Genomic DNA, 20,916 nt, shown 5'->3' with positions numbered 1-20,916 from the left:
AAAAAAAAAAAAAAAAAGCACCAATATATCAAATGATCAATATGCAATTAAAATTTTGAAATGCACACAATAATAGATGTTTGGGACACCTAACTATCAAAACCAATGACCCAGATTTTATTATTCTGAATAAAATGATGGGATGATAATCCTAAATTTTATTATATAAATCAGGATTAAATCCAAGGTTGGGTTGAGTTGGATTCCTTGACCCAGGATCAGTGTTTTTCAACCCTAATTAACCCTCAGGGTCAGAAATCTTAGCCCAAGCCTTGTTCGGGCTCTGAACGAGCCTGAATAGGTCTAGGCCGTCAAGGGCAAACTTACACACCCCTAAATTATAGGTAGTACAATTGTCATCTCATTTAAGTAGTAACTTATAAAAAAAAAAAAAAAAAAGTGGTTTTTAAAGTAATTAAGCACAAAAATTCAATTGAATTTGCTGAATGTTTTTAAGGACTACAAATACCCAAAGCACTGTGGCGTGCGCAGCCAAGAATTGGTATGCCTCACTTTTGGTGAGCCCATGTGCCCAACCCCTTAAAATAACCTATTCATAAAATGCCACCTCGGCATTAGAATAAAGGATCCAGAATCCCTCATCCTCTCAAAGCACTGGAACGCACAGTGAGACATTCAATGGCTGGGAAGATCTGGGCATGCACTTCAACATGTTGATGTGCACCCTCAATCATCGGTTGCCTCATTGGGCATCACAATAGTCGGAGAAGATCTGGGCCCAAGTAACATTCATTTTGGGTTTTAACCACACCATGGATCTAGGTCTCAATGGTAAAGAGTTTCCACCTAGATTAAGTGTAGGATCCACAAATTACAAATTAAAAAAAAATAATAATAAATAAATAAATAAAAAAGAAAAAAACTCTCTAAACTAATGTAATCAAAAATCGTTTTGCGTTTGCATGTCAGGTTGCAGTCTAAGGAAAGAGCCGATCCAAATGTGAATAGGGAAGAGGGGCCTCATCATAAATAAACTGCCACCCAAGCACAATATGCATGAATATAGAACCGGTTCCAATTTAACCTTAGGCTATGTTTGGATGCCAAGAGGAAAAAAAGAAAAAAACCTACAAAAACATAGTAAGACAAACAGCAGAATAATGTCTTAAGGTGCTGCATATAAGGAAAACATAGTTAAGACAAACAGCATAATAATGTCTTGGGGTGCTTCAGCTATTTCTCATTATACAGACATGTTAAAAGAGTTTGAAATAGACAAATACTAGAAAAGATAAAAGAGTCTCCTTAATCAGTTTATTTCTCATCAATATTACCTACTCCACACAGTGCTTCGCATAATGTAATGGCATCACAAGATTTGCAGCGCTTTCATTTGTAGCATGAATGGATTCAGATGGAGTGAGAGTTTCAATCAGTCTACCACGCCATACGATATCACGCGCATACTTTAGCGTCTGGGAATCCAACAATTGCCGTCCCATGCATGAAAGATCAATCTGCCATCAACATGTTAAAAAGTGAGTGAGCTACAACAACAGCAATAGTTAAAACCAGAAGAATATATATATATATATATATATTATAATTAATAAGGTTGTTTAACAATATTAACAACAACAAAGTCTTAAAACAATCACAAAAATAGCAACGAAGTAGAACACAGTTAGATGGGATCCGCTACTCGGATCTAGGTCCTCTAATCCGCTCTATTCGATGCCATATTTGGAGCAAGGCCTAATCAGTATATGTTTTTCCTCACCACTTCTCCTATGACCATTTTTTGCATGTCCCAAGCTCTTTTACAACCTTATTTTTGTATCAGATCACTCTTCCTTGCTGGACTCTTAAAATCTATTTAAAATTTTCCGTAAAATAAAATCTAATTAAACTAGCAAACAATGACTAATGAATTTGATCTAGGAAAAAAAATGCATAGACAGGAATTAAACAGGAGTAAGAGAATTACCGAGATTCAACAAAGAGCAGGCATAATACTATCTATCTACAAATTATTCTGTTGAAAATTTCAGCCTGTTGGACTGTTCGGTACAAGTATTACTTCTCTATCAATCTGCTTCTGTTACAACTTTTTTACTAGTATTCCTTTTCTGTTTTTGTTTTCCTGGATATTTCCCCATCTGAGATTTATTTTCTTTTGTTATTTGGCTGTGCAATCAGTTTAATTAATGATAGTACCAAGACCCTGATTTTACTATTGGTTAGGGTTTCGGTTTCTCAATTAGACAATTAGTTCCATTTTTTATGAAGTTTTGAGTTGATTGCTTCTTTCCTAAGGATTTATTTAAGCAGATGTGAAATTGGTTTTTGGTCCTCGGGTGATGAAAATTATTTTAAAGGCTACCCTTTTAGCAGTGCTATGGTGTTTGTGGGAGGAATAAAACGCCAGGCTATTCATACAATTCATTTGTGGTGAAATGAAAGATTATCATGTAATGTTTCAGCCTAATCAAAGTTGGCCAGTGGTAAACAAATCATGAAAGTTAAAAAGAGCACAAAGAGGGAGCAGGGGGGTTATTGAGGAGGTGCATTGACATACATGGGAGGGAATACTATTAAATATATGGAAATATAAATGATTGGATTTGAGGCTAAAATTTGACACTTGACTAATCCAAATTCCAGACCATTACCATCGTATCCAGCAGATGGATATGCCACATCACTTCCTCACGGCAAAACGACTTGCCATGGTCACAACATTTTTGCCACCATGCATGGTGGCAACAAGTTTATGCCTTATTTTCTTTTGGGGGTTGTAATTGCTTATTGCAAATTTGATCAAGTTCTTCCCCTTCCTCATGTTACAATGCTAATTGGTTGTAAGCTTCCTCACTTCAACTTTCCTTCTTTCTATGATATGATATTGAAAGGGGTCCATATTTCTAAACCAATATTTTCGCAGCTGACAAACTTTGTGCTTGAATTTTAGTGGATTTGGCTAATGCATTTTGGTTAACATCTCTTCCTTTCTTTTCTAGTTTCTCTTTGTTTCCTCTTACACATCTCATCATAGTAATCAAAATATCAAGATTATCTAATCAACAGATGAAAATTGAACTACTGTGAATATGGATAGTACTTTGCTTTGTTTTAAGGACAAAGAGTCCCATATTGATCTTAAGCTTAAATAGTGATATTGTCAATTACTTCCTAAATTGTTATGTTACTTAGTGAAACCAGTTTGATCAGTTTGGTTCAAACACCAGTTCAAGGGAAAAAAAAAATTAATTAAAAAAAAGACAGTGGACATTCTCATATTTAAGAAATCAAAGCTTTTCATGTCCTTTAAAATTCTTGTGATTTGTTTCAAATCATAAACACAGGTTCCTTAACTGAGTTGGTTCATAGGGGACAGGGTTGTATAATAGTATACTCCTAGCTAGGAATTGATTTTTTTGAATAAGACCAGAGACACAATTCCTAGGACTCACTATCTAAACTAAGGTACTTGATTTACAATAGGTTCCTTCCACTTATTGCTCTCCCCACCCTTAGTTTTGATGTATCATCTTTCTGGTTTTGTTTTTTTCCTTCCTCTCGGTTTTGATGTATTCCCCTCTTGGATTTATTTCTTCCTTCTTTCTGGGTTTTATTGCATCTCCATTTATTGGTGTTTTGATTGGGCTTGAGTTGGGGTTTCTTCCCTTAGTTTGCCGTTGTGGCTTGTTAGGCTCTCTCTCTCTCTCTCTCTCTCTCTCTCTCTCTCTCTCTCTCTCTCTTTTCCATTTAATATATTCTATTCACCCAAAAAAAAATTTTTTTGTTTGCTTAAATAACTATCTGCTGGCATATAGAACAGACCTTAGGATCTACTTGTTTACAAAATTTCAGCCCTTTTTGAGCTGCAATGTGGCAAAACTAATACATGGTTGCCGAAAAAAATGTCAAAAACATGGTGACAACAACTTTGCGGCCAAGCTTGGACAGGATTTGAGGTCTCATACTTTGCAGCTGATTTTGCAAGGTAATCAGTAGCAGGATTTGCTTCACGATAATAATGAGTTATCGTCTATTCTATGGAACTCATATGGGGAACCATACTCGACCACTTTTGACTAACATACCATGGTGATCCAAACCTAGGATCACAAAGCCCATTGACCCACTCGAACCAAGGACAAGAAAGAACCAAGCACCAAGTGGCTAGGGCCTAGTCCTATTCAAAAAATTCAGTTTCTCTAATGAAGGGGTCCTAGTCAAAATCTTTTGGTCTTCCCCTAGTTACACTTCACCCTATGAGGAGTATCTTGGTATCTTGACTCTCCATAAAAGAAACTTTGTGAAACTCAACAATCAATATGGGAATAGCATCAAGGAATGGGAGACCTCAATAACTTATGGAAGATCTCAACTAGTTTTCTATTTCAAGATTTTTCTATTTAATTTTTTTTACTTTCATATGTGTCTTGTTTTTCCTCCAAGTCACAACTGGAAGTCTAAGAGATGGTTGTAGTCTCCTATTTTTTTTTACTAAAAGAGGTTGTAGTCTCCTAAGTTAAAGGTTATAATCATATACATAGAGGATAAATTATGAGTTGCTAACATATAATTTTTAAACAAAGAATTCTCAAAGCTGCTCCAAGCTTCTTATTATGAACTAGGAAGAGTTCCTCATTTGAAACCAAGTTGAGTTTCACCCATCCTTAAAGGGATTAGGTTTCAATCAGTCTAGAAGAGCTTAGCTTTCAACCTTGAAGAGGTGAAGTCACATCCCCCCCCCCCCAAAAAAAAAAAAAAAAGATCCAACCTAGAAGAATTGAACCTTTGAGACTATTGACATTTTCAGATTCGGACTATACAAGTATGGTAACTTGACGGTAAGCCCTTTTCCACCTAGATCTCAAGAAAACCTATTTTATAAAAGTTGTAGCCCCATCGCTTGTCTTCAAGATTCAATTTGAATCATCCCAAACTGATATCTAAGCAGATAGTTATACACAAATTACTGGTCATTGGTCATTCTATCCAAGATTGGTTTCATCTACAAAAGCAACTACTCTCCCAATCCTTGAGTTTGAGCAATCCTGTGTGGGAGCTTACATTATTTGGGATAAGAGGTTTAGAGAAGAGAACCATGCCCCAAATTCAACCAAGTCGTAGGAATGAAAATCTACAGCCTCAATATATTGCTAAATTAGATCTTGAGGTTGAGATGTAGTAATTTCAACATCAAGTGGTGGAATTGATTCTTGAGATTGAACATTTGAAGAAAACTCTGCGATGTTCGAACATTTAATTAAGGATGCATCTAACACTTGCTCTTGATATTTCAAAGAGTCAAAAGATCTGTTCACACGAGGAGTATCAACAACAAACCAAAATTCTCAAATTTGATTTCAATCAATGACAAAATTGTCGACTATTTACATAATGTTTCCGAGACATGTGATTTAACTTTATCACAAGAAGTTCAGTCAATGACTAATTTTTTTTTTTTTTTAAGGCGAAAACTTTAATATCCAAATTTATTTGAGAGAACCTTCCAAATTCAATGAGTAGCCTGGATGAGTTAAGTTTGTTTGAGTCATTTCTTGTGTCTATTGATTCTTTTTCAGATTCCCATATGAAAGAGGCAATGGCAACGGTAGAGTTTATCATGATTGATATGAAAAAGAGTCATCAATTCCTCAAGTCGAGTGTGTTGATCCATTTGTGGATATGTCAATGCCTTCACTTAGAGTTACGTTTGTTTGAGTCATAAATTATTAACAAACCAAATGTGAATGCAATATATAATCAAGACGAAAATGACATAGATGAACCAATTTTGTTCGTGTATATCAAGAAGAGATGATCAACCAACTTGTGGCCAAATTGCATGGTCAACTTTGCTATTCAACAAAATGAATGGAGATGTCAACTTGTTCCCATTTGATCTTGGTGGCATATGAGGACATTTTAGGGTGGTTTCAATAAGGGGAGTATGATGCAGACCCAAAACCACAAAACCCATTTGACCCACTCGAACCAAAGCCAAGAAAGAACGGAGCACTAAGTGGTTAGGTTACTTTTCAACCCAACAACCTAGTCCTATTCAGAAAATTCGATTTCTCTAATGAAGGAGTCCTAGTCAAAGTCTTTTGGTCTTCCCTATATTACAGTTTACCCTATGAGCATTATCTTGGTATCTAGATTCTCTATAAAAGAAACTTTGTGAAACTCAACAATCAACGTAGGAATAGCATCAAGGTATGGGAGACCTCAACAATTCATGAAAGATCTCAACTAACTTTCATATCTAGGTTTTCTATTTAAGTTTTTTTTCCCCTATGTATCTTGTGATTGATCCAAGTCACAACTTGGAAGTCTAAGACATGATTGTGGTCTCATAGGTTAAAGGTTGTAATCCTATATATAGAGGTGATTGTGGTCTCATAGGTTAAAGGTTGTAATCCTATATATAGAGGACAAATTTTTAGTTTTTAAAATATAATTTCTAATTAAAGAATTCTTAAAGTTGCTCCAAGTTTCTTATTTTGAACCTTGAAGAGTTCCTAATTTTTTTTTCTACCAAATTAATTTATTAAAAGTCAAGAAGAAATAGAAATAACACACAGACATCCAAACCACAAAGCGAGTAGGGCCCTAACCTTCGGCATTGCCATTAGTAGGGACCCAAGCCATACACTAAAGGAATCTATAGTAAGGTCTAGTTGCTACATCTCTTGCCATCGTCTCTGAAATATGACTAGAGAAAGCAACATCGAAAGATGTAATCTTCGAATTAGCTGCTTTTTTGCCAAATAGTCTGCTACCGAGTTCGCTTCCCTAAAATTATGAGAAATCTTCTAGGTAACATTCTCCAAATAAGAGCTAACATGAAGCCATCTCTAGAGTGTGAACCATGGAATTTCCTCATTTGAAATCAAGTTAAGTTTCACCCATTCTTGAAGAGATTAGGATTTCAATCAGTCTAGAAGAGCTGAGCCTTCAATCTTGAAGAGTTGAGGTCATGCCGCCCAAAAAGATCCAACCTAGAAGAGTTGAACCTTTGAGGCTATTGACATTTTCAGACTCGGGCTATCTGAGTATAGTAACTTGATGGCCATTTTAAACCCTTTTCCACCTAGAATCTAAGAAAGTACCTATTTCATAAAATTTGTAGCCGCACCTCTTATCTTCAAGATTCAATTTGAATAATCCTGAACCGATATCAAAGTAGATAGGTATACCCAGATTACTCTCATGAGTCATTCTATCCAAAATTTGTTTTGTCTTCTGATCCTTGATTTTAAGCAATCCCATGAGGGAGATTGATTCACATGGAGAGGTCCCTTTGAGGATCAGATTAACTACAACAACTGAGTCACTCTCAATCCATAATTTAATAAATCCTTGCGATTTTGAACGTTCAATCAAACTATTATGTGGAATTCAAAGCTCTCATTGAAGGCATTTTGCTGGCAAAAGAGCTGAAGGCATCTTGCTTATGGATAGAGTTAGACTTAGCAGCAATGGTTTTGGTGGTTCAGGTCCGATCCATTCCTTGGTACATTTATCAGGATTGGATCTCATGTCTTTGCTTCTTAGACTCTATTAGTTGGAAGATCACCCATTGTTTCCGCGAAGCAAATGTAGCAACTGATTTTCTAGCTAGAGATGCCACAAAATCAAGGAATTCTAGCTGTCCTGCTTCCTTCCCTATGCACATTAGATATGAGAATGCTTTTGATGCGGAGTAAAGACCCAGATTCCGTATAATGTATTAGCGGATTTTTCTTCCCCTGCTGTTGGCCATGCCGAAGGTGGGGGAATTAAAATCCTTGGCTTTGTATTTCTCCTTTTCATCGTTAATGAAATTCTTCTAATCTTTAGAGAAAAAAAAAATCCTATTTTACTCTGTCTTTGAAAATGTCAACCCCAAAATGTTAGAAATATATTATAAAAGAAATTTCCCAAATAGATTGGACTAAATTTATCCAAGGATATAGCCACTTCCACGTTAGGAATTAAAGTAATGAAATTATTATTTATTCCTTTTTTCAAAACTCCCTCTCAAAAGGAATTTTGGACAATTTTGCAAATATCAGAGTTAATGATTTGCCAACACTTACATAAAATGTTCCAAAGAATCCGTCAGGTCCTGGTGCACTATCTAGATCCATGTCAAATGCAGTTGTTTTTATCTCTTCAAGACAGGGGAAACAAGTAAGGGTTATGTTGATCCCTTGAGTAACAAGGTTAGGATACAACTGAGAAGCACTAGGCGCAATGTACAATTTATCTTCTTGTGAGAACCCTCATAAAAATCAGCAATGTTTGCACTAATTTGGGTTGGATCAAACAAAAGAATTCCATCCGCCCTCTTAAAAACACAGATTGTTTTCTTCACATGATGGATTTCAGTATAGACATGAAAAAATTTAGTACTGCGATCACCACTCTTTAACCATCTCACTCTAGATTTCTCCGCCCAAATTTTCTCTTGTAATAATAATGCTTGTTGTGAGCTGCGTTTGCCTGTGCTTCACAATCAAACAAGAAGTCAAACATTGCCACCATCTCAATCATCTCTTAAGAATCTTCTATAGGTACTCTAGTATTCTTCAACTCACTATCTATATTTGGAAATGCTACATGAGACCATTCATTGAGAACACCTTTCGACCTTTTTAACTTTTGAAGGACAAAGTAAATAGGTGAACCTCGAATTGGGAAAGACCTTAAATTTTACACTATTGCCAAAAAATCAGAATGCTCCAACCAGAATCTCTATATGCGGAAAGGATAATTTGCTAGTCTTGGAACCTACGTGGAAGTCAACAAAATTGGAAAATGGTTTAAACCAACTCCAGGAAGGATCCTTTGAAAAGAGTCATGAAAACTATCCTACCATGGATCATTACAGAAGCTTCTATCCAATACCACAGATACATTCCCCTGTTACGTACCTATTTTTTAATTATAATTATAATAATAATAATAATTATTACTATTATTTTATTGTTTACTATTATTATTGTATTTGTATACGGGTATGAGTTATTTCCATGGTGGAGTGTTTGAAAGTTATGCAACTCAATATGGAAGTAGATAGAACTTAAAATTAAATGGAGTGTGGAGAGGGATTGTGGAGTGTACGGTTGTACCTTGTTTGTAAACCTATTTAATAGGCACAAGTATAATGGATGGATATGATTTGAAGTTGCCAAGGTTTCATATTTTCTCTCCCAAGAGAAGAGGTGGGCTTTCTTATCCAAGCCAGACGTCCGTAAAGCCAAGAGGCATGCACCTCCTAATTAGCCAAATCCCTACATTATCTCTATTTCTCCTATTTCCTCTCCCTCTCTCTACCGTGTCTCTATCATTTGGTATTAGAGCCGGTTCCACGTGGAGATTTTCAATAAGATTAGAAATAGAATTGTTGGAAAAAATCTTGAAAAAGTTTAAGTCCATGGCTACTATCATACCCATGTAACCAAAGCAACCAATAAGAGAGGAGAAAAAGAGAAAGAAGAAGAAGATGATGATGAAGAAAAAGAAGCAAAAGGAAACGAAGAAAAAAAAGAAGAGCAATGTACCATTCATCATTCCCCTCAAGAACATGCCCATCTTTACAACTAGATTCGTGCATCTCGAATTAACAGATTCATTGACTGCAATTTTTACTATCAAAATATGGGATCCTAGTGGTCCTTGAGTACAAGGACAATTCGAGGGGGAATGATTGTTACGAACCTAGTTTTTTTTTTTAATTCTAATTATAGTAATAACTATTATTGTATTGTTTATATTATTATTGTATTCGTATATGGGTAGGAGTTATTGCCATGGTGGAGTATTTGATATTTATGCAATTTAATATGGAAGTGGATAGAAGTTACAATCAAGTGGAGTGTGGAGTGGGATTGTGGAGTGTACAGTTGTAATTTGTTTGCAAATCTTTTTCATAGGCACAAGTATAATGAATTGATATGATTTAAAGTTGCCAAGATTTCCTATTTTCTCTCCCAAGAAAAGAGGTAGGCTTCCTTATCCAAGCTAGATGTCCTACTTCGTCTGTAAAGCCAAGAGGCATGCACCTCCTAATTAGCCAAATCCCTACATTATCTCTATTTCTTTTATTTCCTCTCCCTCTCTCTACCATGTCCCTAAAAAAATAAAATATATTACGATCCTAGAAGAAATCAACCCCATAAACCGGCTTACAAGGTGATGTGACCCCAGACCATATCAACCCACATTAATTCCCATAGGAAACCAATGTGGGATCAACCCCCATAAGTTGATATGGGATTATAACATACCACCACACTTCCGAACCTAACGTCCATGGCGGCCCACTCCGGATCAGGTAGCCCTTTCTAAAGGGGCTTTTACTCTCCTCCAAGGTTTCTTCCTAGTGATAGGTAGCCCTTCTCTAGCGGCTTTCATTCTGGCACCAGGTCACTCCTCCCACATGCAAGTTGGGCCGAAGATCGGCTACTTTGAAACCATTATTATGGTCCTGGAAGAATTCAACCTTACAAACCGGCTTACAAGGTGAGGGGACCCAAGACCATATCAACCGACATCAATTCCCATAGGAAATCGATGCGGGATCAACCCCCATAAGCTGATATGGGACCGTAACATCCCCCTTCTCCTATTATTACTCTATGTAAACTTGTTTCCTCTAGAATGTATAGCATGAAGAACAAATGAATCCACCATTACAGTAAAATTAGAATCTGGCCCCAAATAAAACCTTCCTGGCCCATATTTTTTATAAGAAAATAACGTGGTATTAAAGTCTCCAATGACCAATGAAGGTGGAGAATGATTGGTAACTGGTTCTAGGCCCCACGGAAGCAGCTATCATAAATTGCAGATAAAATAAAATTTTCACCATTGCAATCAACATTGACAGAAATATGTTGGTTAGAATAACTAACAAAATCTAGGTGTTGCAAATTACTCCTCCAAATGATCCAAATATTTGGATTTTTATCATCCAAAACGTCACTAATAAGATCAGCACAATAACCAATAGACTGAAAGAATAAATTGAGTTCCCTCTATGGGAAATCCCAGTCAAAACTAAGCCTTTATAACTATTCTCCTTCTATTTTGCCTTCACCTTGTCACCTTAGTTTTACTAATTTTTCCCTTATGCAAAGTCCTAGAAGCCCAATCAATAGAACCCATGTTTAAGGTCCAATCCTCGAAGCCAATAGTACTCTTAAAGCAAGAAGCTGACCATAAAGCCATGGTGTGGAGGCCACATCCGCCTGTTCAAAGGCCAGTGCATCTCTTACCATGTAATGAAATTTCACCAACTTATTTTCGTAAAAATAGTAATTGTTTCTACATTGTGCAAAAGTGCTGCCCCTTTTTTTATTAAGTGAAAACCCTATTTTCAAAATGACGTGGAAGTGCTGCCCAAATACCTAAGCTAGTATTAATCATTTCAACATAGCATGGTAGCATTGTCCAATTTTCTTAAGCCATATCCAAGTTCACTAGAGTAGAAGCTCTGCCAAATATTGGCCTTTCCTCCAAGAAAGAGAGAAGCAAACTAAGTTTCGTCGCTAAGTTGGGGAAACTACATGGATTACACACTTGTATTCATGGGTAATGGATTAAATTTTTTAAAACTATTTTCTTTATGATTTCTTGTATTGGTTTACATAAAATATTATTATTTTCATTACCTCATGAGGATAACTAGATTTGGTCTTCTATTATCTCATATTTCATAAGATAGGCATGCATGTAGATAGATTTAAATTACCCATCATTTCATGTACTTATCATAATCCTCTTATCATTTAATGTACTAATCATAATCTTCTAATCATTTCATGCAATTTGTTCAAGTATGTTATCATTTCATGTGATAATTGGTAGATTCTTTCCATTGTTTCATGTGAATTTTATGATAATAATTTTCATCATTTTTTGTGATCACACATGATTTCCCATCATCTAGTACAAGCATATGATATTGATTTTCAATTCAAATGTATGGTTTAGTTGTGGATATGTTAGAATCATCTATCGTCCCATTTGATTTCATGTTTTAACTTCATTTATTTTCATGTATTAATAGGTAAATTAGTTTTTTGCTAGAAGACCAGAAATTATATTAAGAAAGGAAAAGAAGAATAGGACAATACTATGATACATAAAACTGGATTCAAGGACCCCCACCTTCAGCATTGCGATTAGTAGGGGACTTAAACCGTTGACAGAAAAGAAATCTTGGTTTTGTCTTATCGTACGAAACTTCTTCTCTGACAAAGGAAGGAAATGAGGCATTGAGGTTTGTAATTCCATATTTTGCTGCATCTTTCGCTAGAAATTCAGCAACGAAATTTTCCTCTCTAATGCAATGAGGAATTTTCCAAGTTATAGTATTCAAGAATGACTGGACCACAATCGAATCTTGCATTGCATACTAAGGGATAGATTTTGCTAGAACTGCAATCATGAACTCATGTAATTGTACCATACAAACTGTGTGAATTTTATCATTTCATGTGCAAGTGATTGGTTCCATCATTTCATAAGATTCATCAATGTTCATTTTCACTATGATGTTACTTAAGCAACCATAGTATACGTAATTGAGGTTTTTTTTCCCTGCTGATGGCCATGCCGAAGGTGGGGACAAAAAATATCCTTCGATGTCTTTGTATTTTCCTTCATTAATAAAATCACTTCGAGCCTTTAGTGAAAAATACCATAGTATACGTATTGGTTAGGATCATTAAATTCTCAAGGGAGAATATTCAAAATCCAAACATCTGATAGGATGATCGGAATTTTCAGGCGAGGTGGGTGTCTTACACCTTCCCACACTCGTAACCTGACATGGACCACATCTTTGGAACAAACCAAATATGAAGTCAAATTTATGGGTTCAATCCTTTCACAGGAATTTAACCTCCTACTCGAGCTCAATCCCTCAACTAGAATTTGGCTTACCATAAGGGTTCTAGGATCTCAATCCTAGGTGGCGACTCTAAACAATATGTTTTCCCCATGCACTTCATATCGTCTAAAAGATAGTGGACATAATCCCAAACAATCTTGGGAGGAATAGAAGAGGGGAAGTGCGGAAAGAGAAAGAAGAAACCTACTCCCGAGAAAGCGGAGAGAGGATCGCAAGCTCCAAAATTATCGAAGGGGAGAGAGGATGGAATTATTTTTCAATTTTTGTCCTCACAACTGGTAGACGGAACACTCCTTATCCTTTCTTACTTACTAGACCTATTAATCCAAGGAACGGCACATATCTCTCTCTCTCTCTCTCTCTCTCTCTCTCTCATCCTTAACCCTTGCTAGCAACAAGTCTGCTTTCTGTTCTTTAGTCATTGTGACAAAACTCTTTACCCATAATGGACCTATTTCTTCTAATGAATGGATGCCTACAATCTGCTTCTGTAAACCCTACCACCTCTCCATTTCCAGCATTTATACAAAGGCCTGAGAAACTCAAACCAACCCACGTAATCGAATCTCAATGTTCATCCCAAAGAACAGAAACAAAAACCATATTTTCTGAAACAAATACTATCATCATCTTAAGCTGTAAAATGAATAATGGAAAGAACAGAATTGATAATTACCTCAGCCTCACTTTCGAGCCCAAACTTTGTAACGAGGTACTTCTTTACTGTCAAAACTGTCATGTTCTCTTCTCTACCAAAATGAAAATAAATTAAAATAATATAAAATGTTAGCTTTCCACTGATTTTACAGCACATCGTCATTAACAAGGAGAATGAAATGAAGATCAGAACATTTTTACGTAAGGCTAGCTCTCAACTGCACCACTTACTTCACTCTGATATACTGCCTTGGAAGTTGAGGCAACGTCTCCCCTTTCCTGCGATCATGAACCACTGAATCAGAGATTTTTTTTTTTTTTTTTTTTTTTTTTGAAGTACCACTAGATAGAAGCAGATCCACATACCGATTAGGCGCAGAGCGAAGGGAAAACCACAGCCCGACCGTCCAGGTGGTCTGCACCTGCTGATTCCCTAACCCTAATTCTCCCTGTCTTGGTTCCCCTTCTTTCTCCTTTACTTCTTGGGTAGTTTCTTCCTCTCCATTATTTTTTTCTTGTTCCTCACCTTCTTGGTTAATTTTGTTGTCTTTGTTTTCCTCAGAGGGGACCTGCTGATTCCCTAACCCTAATTCTCCTTGACTTGGTTCCTCTTCCTTTTTTTCTTCTTCTTGCTCCTTTACTTCTTCGGTAGTTTCTTCTTCTCCATTCCTTTTTTCTATTTCCTCTCCTTCTTGGGTAATTTTTTTGTCTTTGTTTTCCTGAGAGGGGTTGTTGTTCGAAGATAAGGAAGACATGAGTGCTGTTGTAAGGTAAAAAACGGAGGCGATTAGGGTTTGGTTTTGGTTTCCGTTCTGATTTGGCTTTATAGAGCGGAAAAAGTCACAAAGGAGAAAAAACAATCCTATTTTTAGAGTGCATTAAATTCAGAAGAATTATATAGTATTATATTTTCATTCATTTAATGATCTTTATTACCCCCCCCCCTCCGGCCCTTCTTCACCCCTCCTAAAGACCCTTTCCTCTCAATGTTTCTCTTTTCAGTTTTCTTGGGATTAAACCCCAGCACGGAATTATAGACGAAAGAAGGGCGGGCACTTTAGATTTTGCTGCTTTTAGATGCTTTCTTTGTTATTGTTACTGTTGTCGTCGCACACTAGCACAGTATCCATTAGGGTTCCTCATAAACACACACACACAGACAGAGACAGAGAGAGAGAGAGAGAACCCTCATTGTACTGAATACCACTGTGATGATTTTTAGGTAAGTGGTTTGCCTTTTACTTCTGCAGCTGTGGGTTCTCTCACATTCTTTCATTTTGCTGGAAATCGGTTGAGAGAGAGAGAGAGAGAGAGAGAGAGAGAGAGAGAGAACATGAAATGTTGTCTTTCGCTGATAAACTTGAGAGTTAAGAAACGGAGAAGTTATTGATATCTTACTTACCGATATAATCAATCAGTGAGCGATGCAAGGGAAAGATCCACCTAGTACTCGCTTTCCTTCCCCGGTTACGGTCGCTGTCCTCCTCGTCCCTGGTTTGTTTGTTTGTTTTCTTGTTGAGTCAGGTTGAGCAATTGGTCTGATCTGGGAATACGTTATGCATACATTACATTCACAACCCACGAACACGAAGGAGGTGACGCTCCAGCCCTCCGAGAATCTGGGGTACGTTTCTCTGTCTTGAGGTGGATATCTATGCCACGTGTAGGGTCCATATTAATTCATTGTACCGTTGGATTGGATAATACATAATTTTTTTATGCCATGTGATCATGTTTAAATTTAGGCTGTGTGTTTGGTAAACATTCTTATTCTGAGGACGCAGGATGCATTTTTAGCAGTGATTCAAAACAAAAAACTCATGCAAATTCTAGGAACCCATATGAGGCAATGTATTTGATCAAATCTGCACCGGAGTTCTGTATGGTATATGTAATTTCAAAAGGGGAAAATGGTATCAATCAAATAACGAAATCAATCGACTCACACCTTAATGTAATGACTCATGAATAGTGCTTTGCCCATACAAGTACAAATAGGGGCGCATAGGGCCAAGCTCGAATATTTTAGCCCTGAGGGCCATCCTTGCGCTGAAATTTTTTTACCTTGAGTCAAGGTTATGGCAAGTAAGGATTGATTTTATGGTCCGTCAGGAACGCCCTAAGCCCAACCCTGGTTTTAATCTTTTGGTCCCGATTTGACTTGTATGTGAAAGAGAGATGTGTGCCTTTTTGGGAAAAAAAGAGTGGAGATTGGAGAAGGGAAGATTGCGCTACGGGGAAGAAGACAGTGAAAGGGGAGAGAGAGTTGGAGGCTTCTAAAGGCTCGAACGGTTACAACCGTGGCCACTTGTGACAACGACTGAGGTGAATGTCCGATTCCCTCCGGTGAAAGCTTCAAGATCTATAAATATAGGATGAAAGTTTAGAGAGAGAGAGAGGTTCATTCTTTGGAACGAAACTTGGCTGTTGTATGGGCTGCAGCCAAGTACTTGCAACCCCTGGTACCAACCAGCAGAATGGAATCTCAGGCGTACAGGTGGAAAAATTCACCCTAGGTGGGTATTTTCAAAGTTGCCTCTGGGATTCCATTCCCTTGACTGTTGTCATAGGGTTGGAGCTACTAGGCTGCAACTCGGGCCGCAGCGAAATTATTTCCAAATCGAGGATTTCGAAATTCTCCTTTTGTCTTTTTTATTCTTGTTTCTAAGACCTCAAAGGAGATCAGGTCTAGGAGGAGAAAAGCGGTTCTGATTTCTTGTTTTTCAAGGAAAGGATATTGATTTTTTTATTTTTCATTTTTTTTTTTTTTTTTTTGTGCTGGTTGTGGTGATAGGGAAATATTTAATAAATACATTATGGTCTCCACTAATATGTCTAGTGGCACCTATAACTATTATCCATTCTTTAGGGTTTTCAACCATATAGACTTCAGTAATCATGGCAGTGAATATGTCATCTTCAAGTAAATTAATCTTTGTCTTATCCGACATCTTCTTCTTGTTTCGACATTCATTCTTAAAATGACCCATTTTCCACAAATGAAACATTTACTCTTCTTCTTCTTGAAGGTCTTGTCTTTCTTTATTTGAAGACCTTTCTTGGATTGGTTTTGTTTCCCCGTCTCAACAATGTTAGCCTTCAATTTTTTAGTGCTACTTGCTTTAATCTTATCCTTTGCCTTGTTCCTTTCCTCAATTTTAATTCGAACTACCATTTGTTCGAATGTCCACTCATTCCTCGTATATTTCATTGTTAATTTGAAATCATTCCAAGAGGAAGGTAGTTTTTCAATTAAGGAATTGGTAACAAATGCATCCTGCAAAATGATATTTTCTTTTGTCAACTTACCAACAAAGACCTGAAACTTATCAATTTGGGGTGATATGTCTTCTCCCTCAACCATAACAAAGTTGAGAAAATTTTCCACCACATATTTGCTGCTCCCTGCATCCTCAAATGTATACTTCTTTGTGAGTGCATTCCACATCAAATGAGCTTACTCAAAAGAATTATACACACTATATAATTCAATTGAAAGAGCATTCAAAATGCGGTTCTTGCACTGAAATCAGCCTCCACCCATTCAAGCCTTTTTGCTTCAAGAATCGGACCCTCAGTTTGTTGTGGCTTTGGTTATGTCAAAGCAAAGGCAACCCCAACTTGAGACCAAGCGAATAACATCATTTGTTTCCACCGTTTGAAATTCTGACCATTAAATTGGTCAATCTTATGAAACTCAGTCACAATCTTCATCCTCTCCATAATAGGTTGTCGTGTCTAAACTGTTGGTATAACATTGGTTGGAGTAGAGTAATCAATAGGCAATATTGAATCAGCATTGTTAGGAAGTATTGGTGTGCCTTCATTTGTATTATGTGTATCCTCTGAATCACTAGCCATAGCTTTATTGCCTATATTCTGTTTCTTACAGAGGTACCAGGAAGGAAGAGCTATATCGGCTTCAATGGTCCTAAAGGCAATAAAAATTGTGTTCAGTCTAGCTTACTCAAAATTAAAGGTTAAAATTAAGAATGTAGTGGATTTGATTGCATGTAGAAGGCTGGGGTTCCATCGGTTGCTGCTCCTTCAGTGGTATCTTGGAGATTTTCTAGTGTAAACATCCGCAATTACGGGCCAGATTGAATGTGGATGGTGCTCCTTAGGGAACTCGGGTAGAGCAGGAGGAGGGCATCTTCGCGACCATAAAAGGAAGAGTTCTTCTAAATTTTGAGGTGTATTTGGAGGTTTATACGAAATTTGTGGTAGAATTTTGTAGTACTATCTATGTCTTTCAATATGCCAAAGACAAAGGAGTTTAATCGTTATGGATAGTGTCAGATTTGGCAGCAACAATCATTTTATTTCAACACATGCGCATCCCTTGGTTCCTCGGACAGGATTGGGCCACTCTCAAACCTTACCTTGATTCAATTAAGTAGAAAATCATTCATTGTTTAGGGAGATGAAACCCATTGCATATTACTTGGCAAAGGATGCAGAAAAGCCCATACATTAGCTATGATGGTTGCATTTCCAACTCATAAGAATGAGGAGCTGGCAAGAGATGCAACTTGTTGACCATGGTTCCAGTTTATGAGATAACGGTTGTGAGTCCCTGTTGATGGAAATGCCAATGGTGGGGACTCATTTCTTGTGCTTTGTGATTTTGTTTCTTCATTGTCTTGTATATTCTTATTTTTCCTATTACACTCTGATCTTCTAGCAAAAAAGAAGATGATGAAGGTTGAGGTGTATCAATGGGCACTTTCTTTAAGACCAAAGATGACCCTAGGGATGTCAATTCCTAAACCGAACCGGTAAAACCGGCCGAACCAAACCGATAACAACACGGACCGAACCAAACCGAAGCCTTATTGGTTCGGTTCGGTTTGGAGTATTGCAACCCCAAAACCAAACCGAACCACACCAAAAACCAGATGAACCCGAAACCAAACCGAAATCGGCTCAAAACCTGGACCGAAATTGAAACCAAACCGGTAAGAAACCGAAACACTCCAAAATTCATTAAAGAAATCAAAATTTGCATAGTTTTGTATACATTTGTGTGGAAAGTCGAATCCAAACTGGACCAAAAACCAAAACCAACCAGGCTACAAATCGATTTAAGAAACCGAAGACAAACCGAAACCAAACTGCACCGAAATCAAAACCAAACCAAAACCAGAATTTCCTTATTGGTTCGGTTTTGGTTTCAGCTTTCCCACACCAAATCCGACTCAACCTGGATCAAAACCGAGCCGGACCGACTGATTGACACCCCTAGATGACCCTATTGGTATAGCAAGTTGAATACATATGTGAAGGCAGAGGGTGTGCAGTTTCTCTTCTCAGTGATGTTACAAGTTGTTTCAGAGTTGTTAGATGATAGCTATAGTGTCACACCCTGTTCTCACAGAACCGGGCCAGTGACCGGGTTAACACCGGTTAACCCAAACCTGCCAGGATCATCAGAGACTGTAATCCACCACAACATACACACAACTAATATAAACTCATCAGATCAGCGGAAGACTAAGTTTTACTTGTGAATAATCCCATAATACTTGATACCCGAATTGTGATACAATAATTATGTACATGTGGGCCCGAAGGCATGATATTTACACAATAAAAGTACAATTCATATATCAAGTATGTAAAGGAAATCATCAAAATAATCAAAGTACACAGCTCGGCTCGGCAACAAAGGCTAGAGCTCAGCTCGGCATCAAGGGTTGAGCCCAGCTCGGCATCACATAGTAGAGTTCAGCTCGGCCTCCGAAGTGGAGCTCAGCACGACCTCAGAACTGCGGTCCCGCAGCACAACTCTCACGCGAGCAATCAGTGTTGTGCTCTAACTCCTCAGGGGTCCACCAGTCCTCTTCAGGAAACTCGACTGTGGGACCCACCCTGTGCTCCTCAGATGTATGACCTGCAAAATCATCTAAAAAGGGGGTACCCGTGGGATGAGCTCACTAGCTCAGTAAGTGGTAAGATGGATCACACAGCAGTCCACACATCAAAACACCATCATATGCACTACATGTCATGCTATACATTTTAAATCACATCCACCTAAGCAACATTACTAAGTCTTCGATTTTAGTGCTACTACAGCCACAGTGCGCGTATACTCCGGGTACGAGCCGCGAACTCCATCCCGCGATACGCCCATAGGGCTGTCGGAGAAGGCCCACCGTGAGTACTCGGAAAAGTAAAGACAATGCCGTCCACTGGCTCTCAACAGAAAAGTAAATGACTGAAATTAAAGGTGTTGACTCCAGCAATTTAAAAGCAGTACGATTGGCCCTCTTGAATATACCATCGGGGTTGTCGACTGTCCTATTGACCCGTCGGGCGTTATGTCTAACCGTCACAGTGACCCGATAACCGCATCCACTGCTTCCCCCCAAATGGTAACCCAACACCTCAACCCCTGTTGGGAAGGGTCGTAGCACAGGATGGTGAAAATCCTAAATACCGCATGCTCCTATATGACAATAGTACGATTGCATAGTGCCACCGCGTCCCATTCCACGGGCCACCAATGCACTTGTTTCCAAGCCGACTACGGCATCTAGTCTATCAATGCATCATGCACAATGATGTCAACATTCAATCACATAAGCATCTCATCACTTGGCATTTAGAAAGTAAACATAGCACACATGCATAACAATGTGAGGAATGACTAATCTACATAGCATATTCATGATGGCATGACTAGACTAGATACAAGTAAATGAATGCCAAACAATGCCTTGAAACAAGGCCAAACGTCCTCTCCCCACTTACCTGTAGTGTACAAGGATTCCCGTTCGGTACGGGAGAGATTCGGTGCGAGAAGCGGGAGATTTGATGAACCTAACAGGAGTGAGCGGGGTTAGTACTTCACCATTTTAGGATCAAAATTAACGATATCCGATGACAAAATCATGTTTAGAACATTAAAAGAAGGTCGCACGCCCGATTTGGGTCAATCGGACGTAAGAATCACCTTCGGGGCCACACAGGTGGGTCAGACAGGTGGGCTGTCTGGCCCATCGGTCTGGCCCGTCGGTTGGGCCAGGGGGCCCTACTAAGATCAGCGGGCAGGGTGGCCCGCCGGTTAGCCCGCCGGTTGTGCCCGAAGGCCCTGCCCTCTCAGGTGGGTGCCCACAGGCAGGCCAGATGGCCCACCGGTTCCACCCACCGGTCTTGGCAGAAAACCTGCTGTTTCTTCCCAACTTCCTCCATTCTTTGGGGATTCAAATGGGGCTTTTCCAAATCCATTCTTCACACCTTCAAGGTCTTATAGGATGGCTCTAACCTAGATCTAGGTTAGATTCAAGTGATGGGAAACCATCTTACCTTCTTTGCTCAATAACAACTTCAAACCCTCCAAATCACTTCAAACCCACAATGCTTCTTCCACCTTG

General features: G+C 38.2%; 1 protein-coding gene across 1 annotated transcript; it reads right to left on the bottom strand.

Moving 5' to 3' along the window:
- Positions 1-1,113: 1,113 nt before the first annotated feature.
- Positions 1,114-14,360, bottom strand: LOC122065743 (E3 ubiquitin protein ligase DRIP2-like). The gene is made up of 4 exons (XM_042629593.1): positions 13,904-14,360; positions 13,769-13,816; positions 13,557-13,629; positions 1,114-1,478 (listed from the first exon to the last, which is right to left on the bottom strand). Exons 1-4 carry the CDS (start codon positions 14,290-14,292, stop codon positions 1,296-1,298), a joined length of 693 nt encoding a protein of 230 aa, XP_042485527.1. The 5' UTR covers positions 14,293-14,360; the 3' UTR covers positions 1,114-1,295.
- Between the last annotated feature and the right edge of the window lie 6,556 nt (positions 14,361-20,916).

The sequence above is a fragment of the Macadamia integrifolia genome, unplaced genomic scaffold (assembly GCF_013358625.1).
Source record: "Macadamia integrifolia cultivar HAES 741 unplaced genomic scaffold, SCU_Mint_v3 scaffold2108, whole genome shotgun sequence".
Lineage (NCBI taxonomy): Eukaryota > Viridiplantae > Streptophyta > Magnoliopsida > Proteales > Proteaceae > Macadamia > Macadamia integrifolia.
Note: the sequence above shows the minus strand (reverse complement) of the source record. Positions and strands in the feature narration are given on the sequence as shown.

What these genes read in the sequence shown, in the direction of transcription:
- LOC122065743 (XM_042629593.1), bottom strand. Translation starts at nt 14,292, where the DNA reads ATGTCTTCCTTATCTTCGAACAACAACCCCTCTCAGGAAAACAAAGAC. An exon ending in AGGCAGTATATCAGAGTGAA is followed by an intron (nt 13,630 to 13,768) that starts GTAAGTGGTGCA and finishes TCATTTTGGTAG; the next exon opens with AGAAGAGAACATGACAGTTT. An exon ending in GGCTCGAAAGTGAGGCTGAG is followed by an intron (nt 1,479 to 13,556) that starts GTAATTATCAAT and finishes TGTTGATGGCAG; the next exon opens with ATTGATCTTTCATGCATGGG.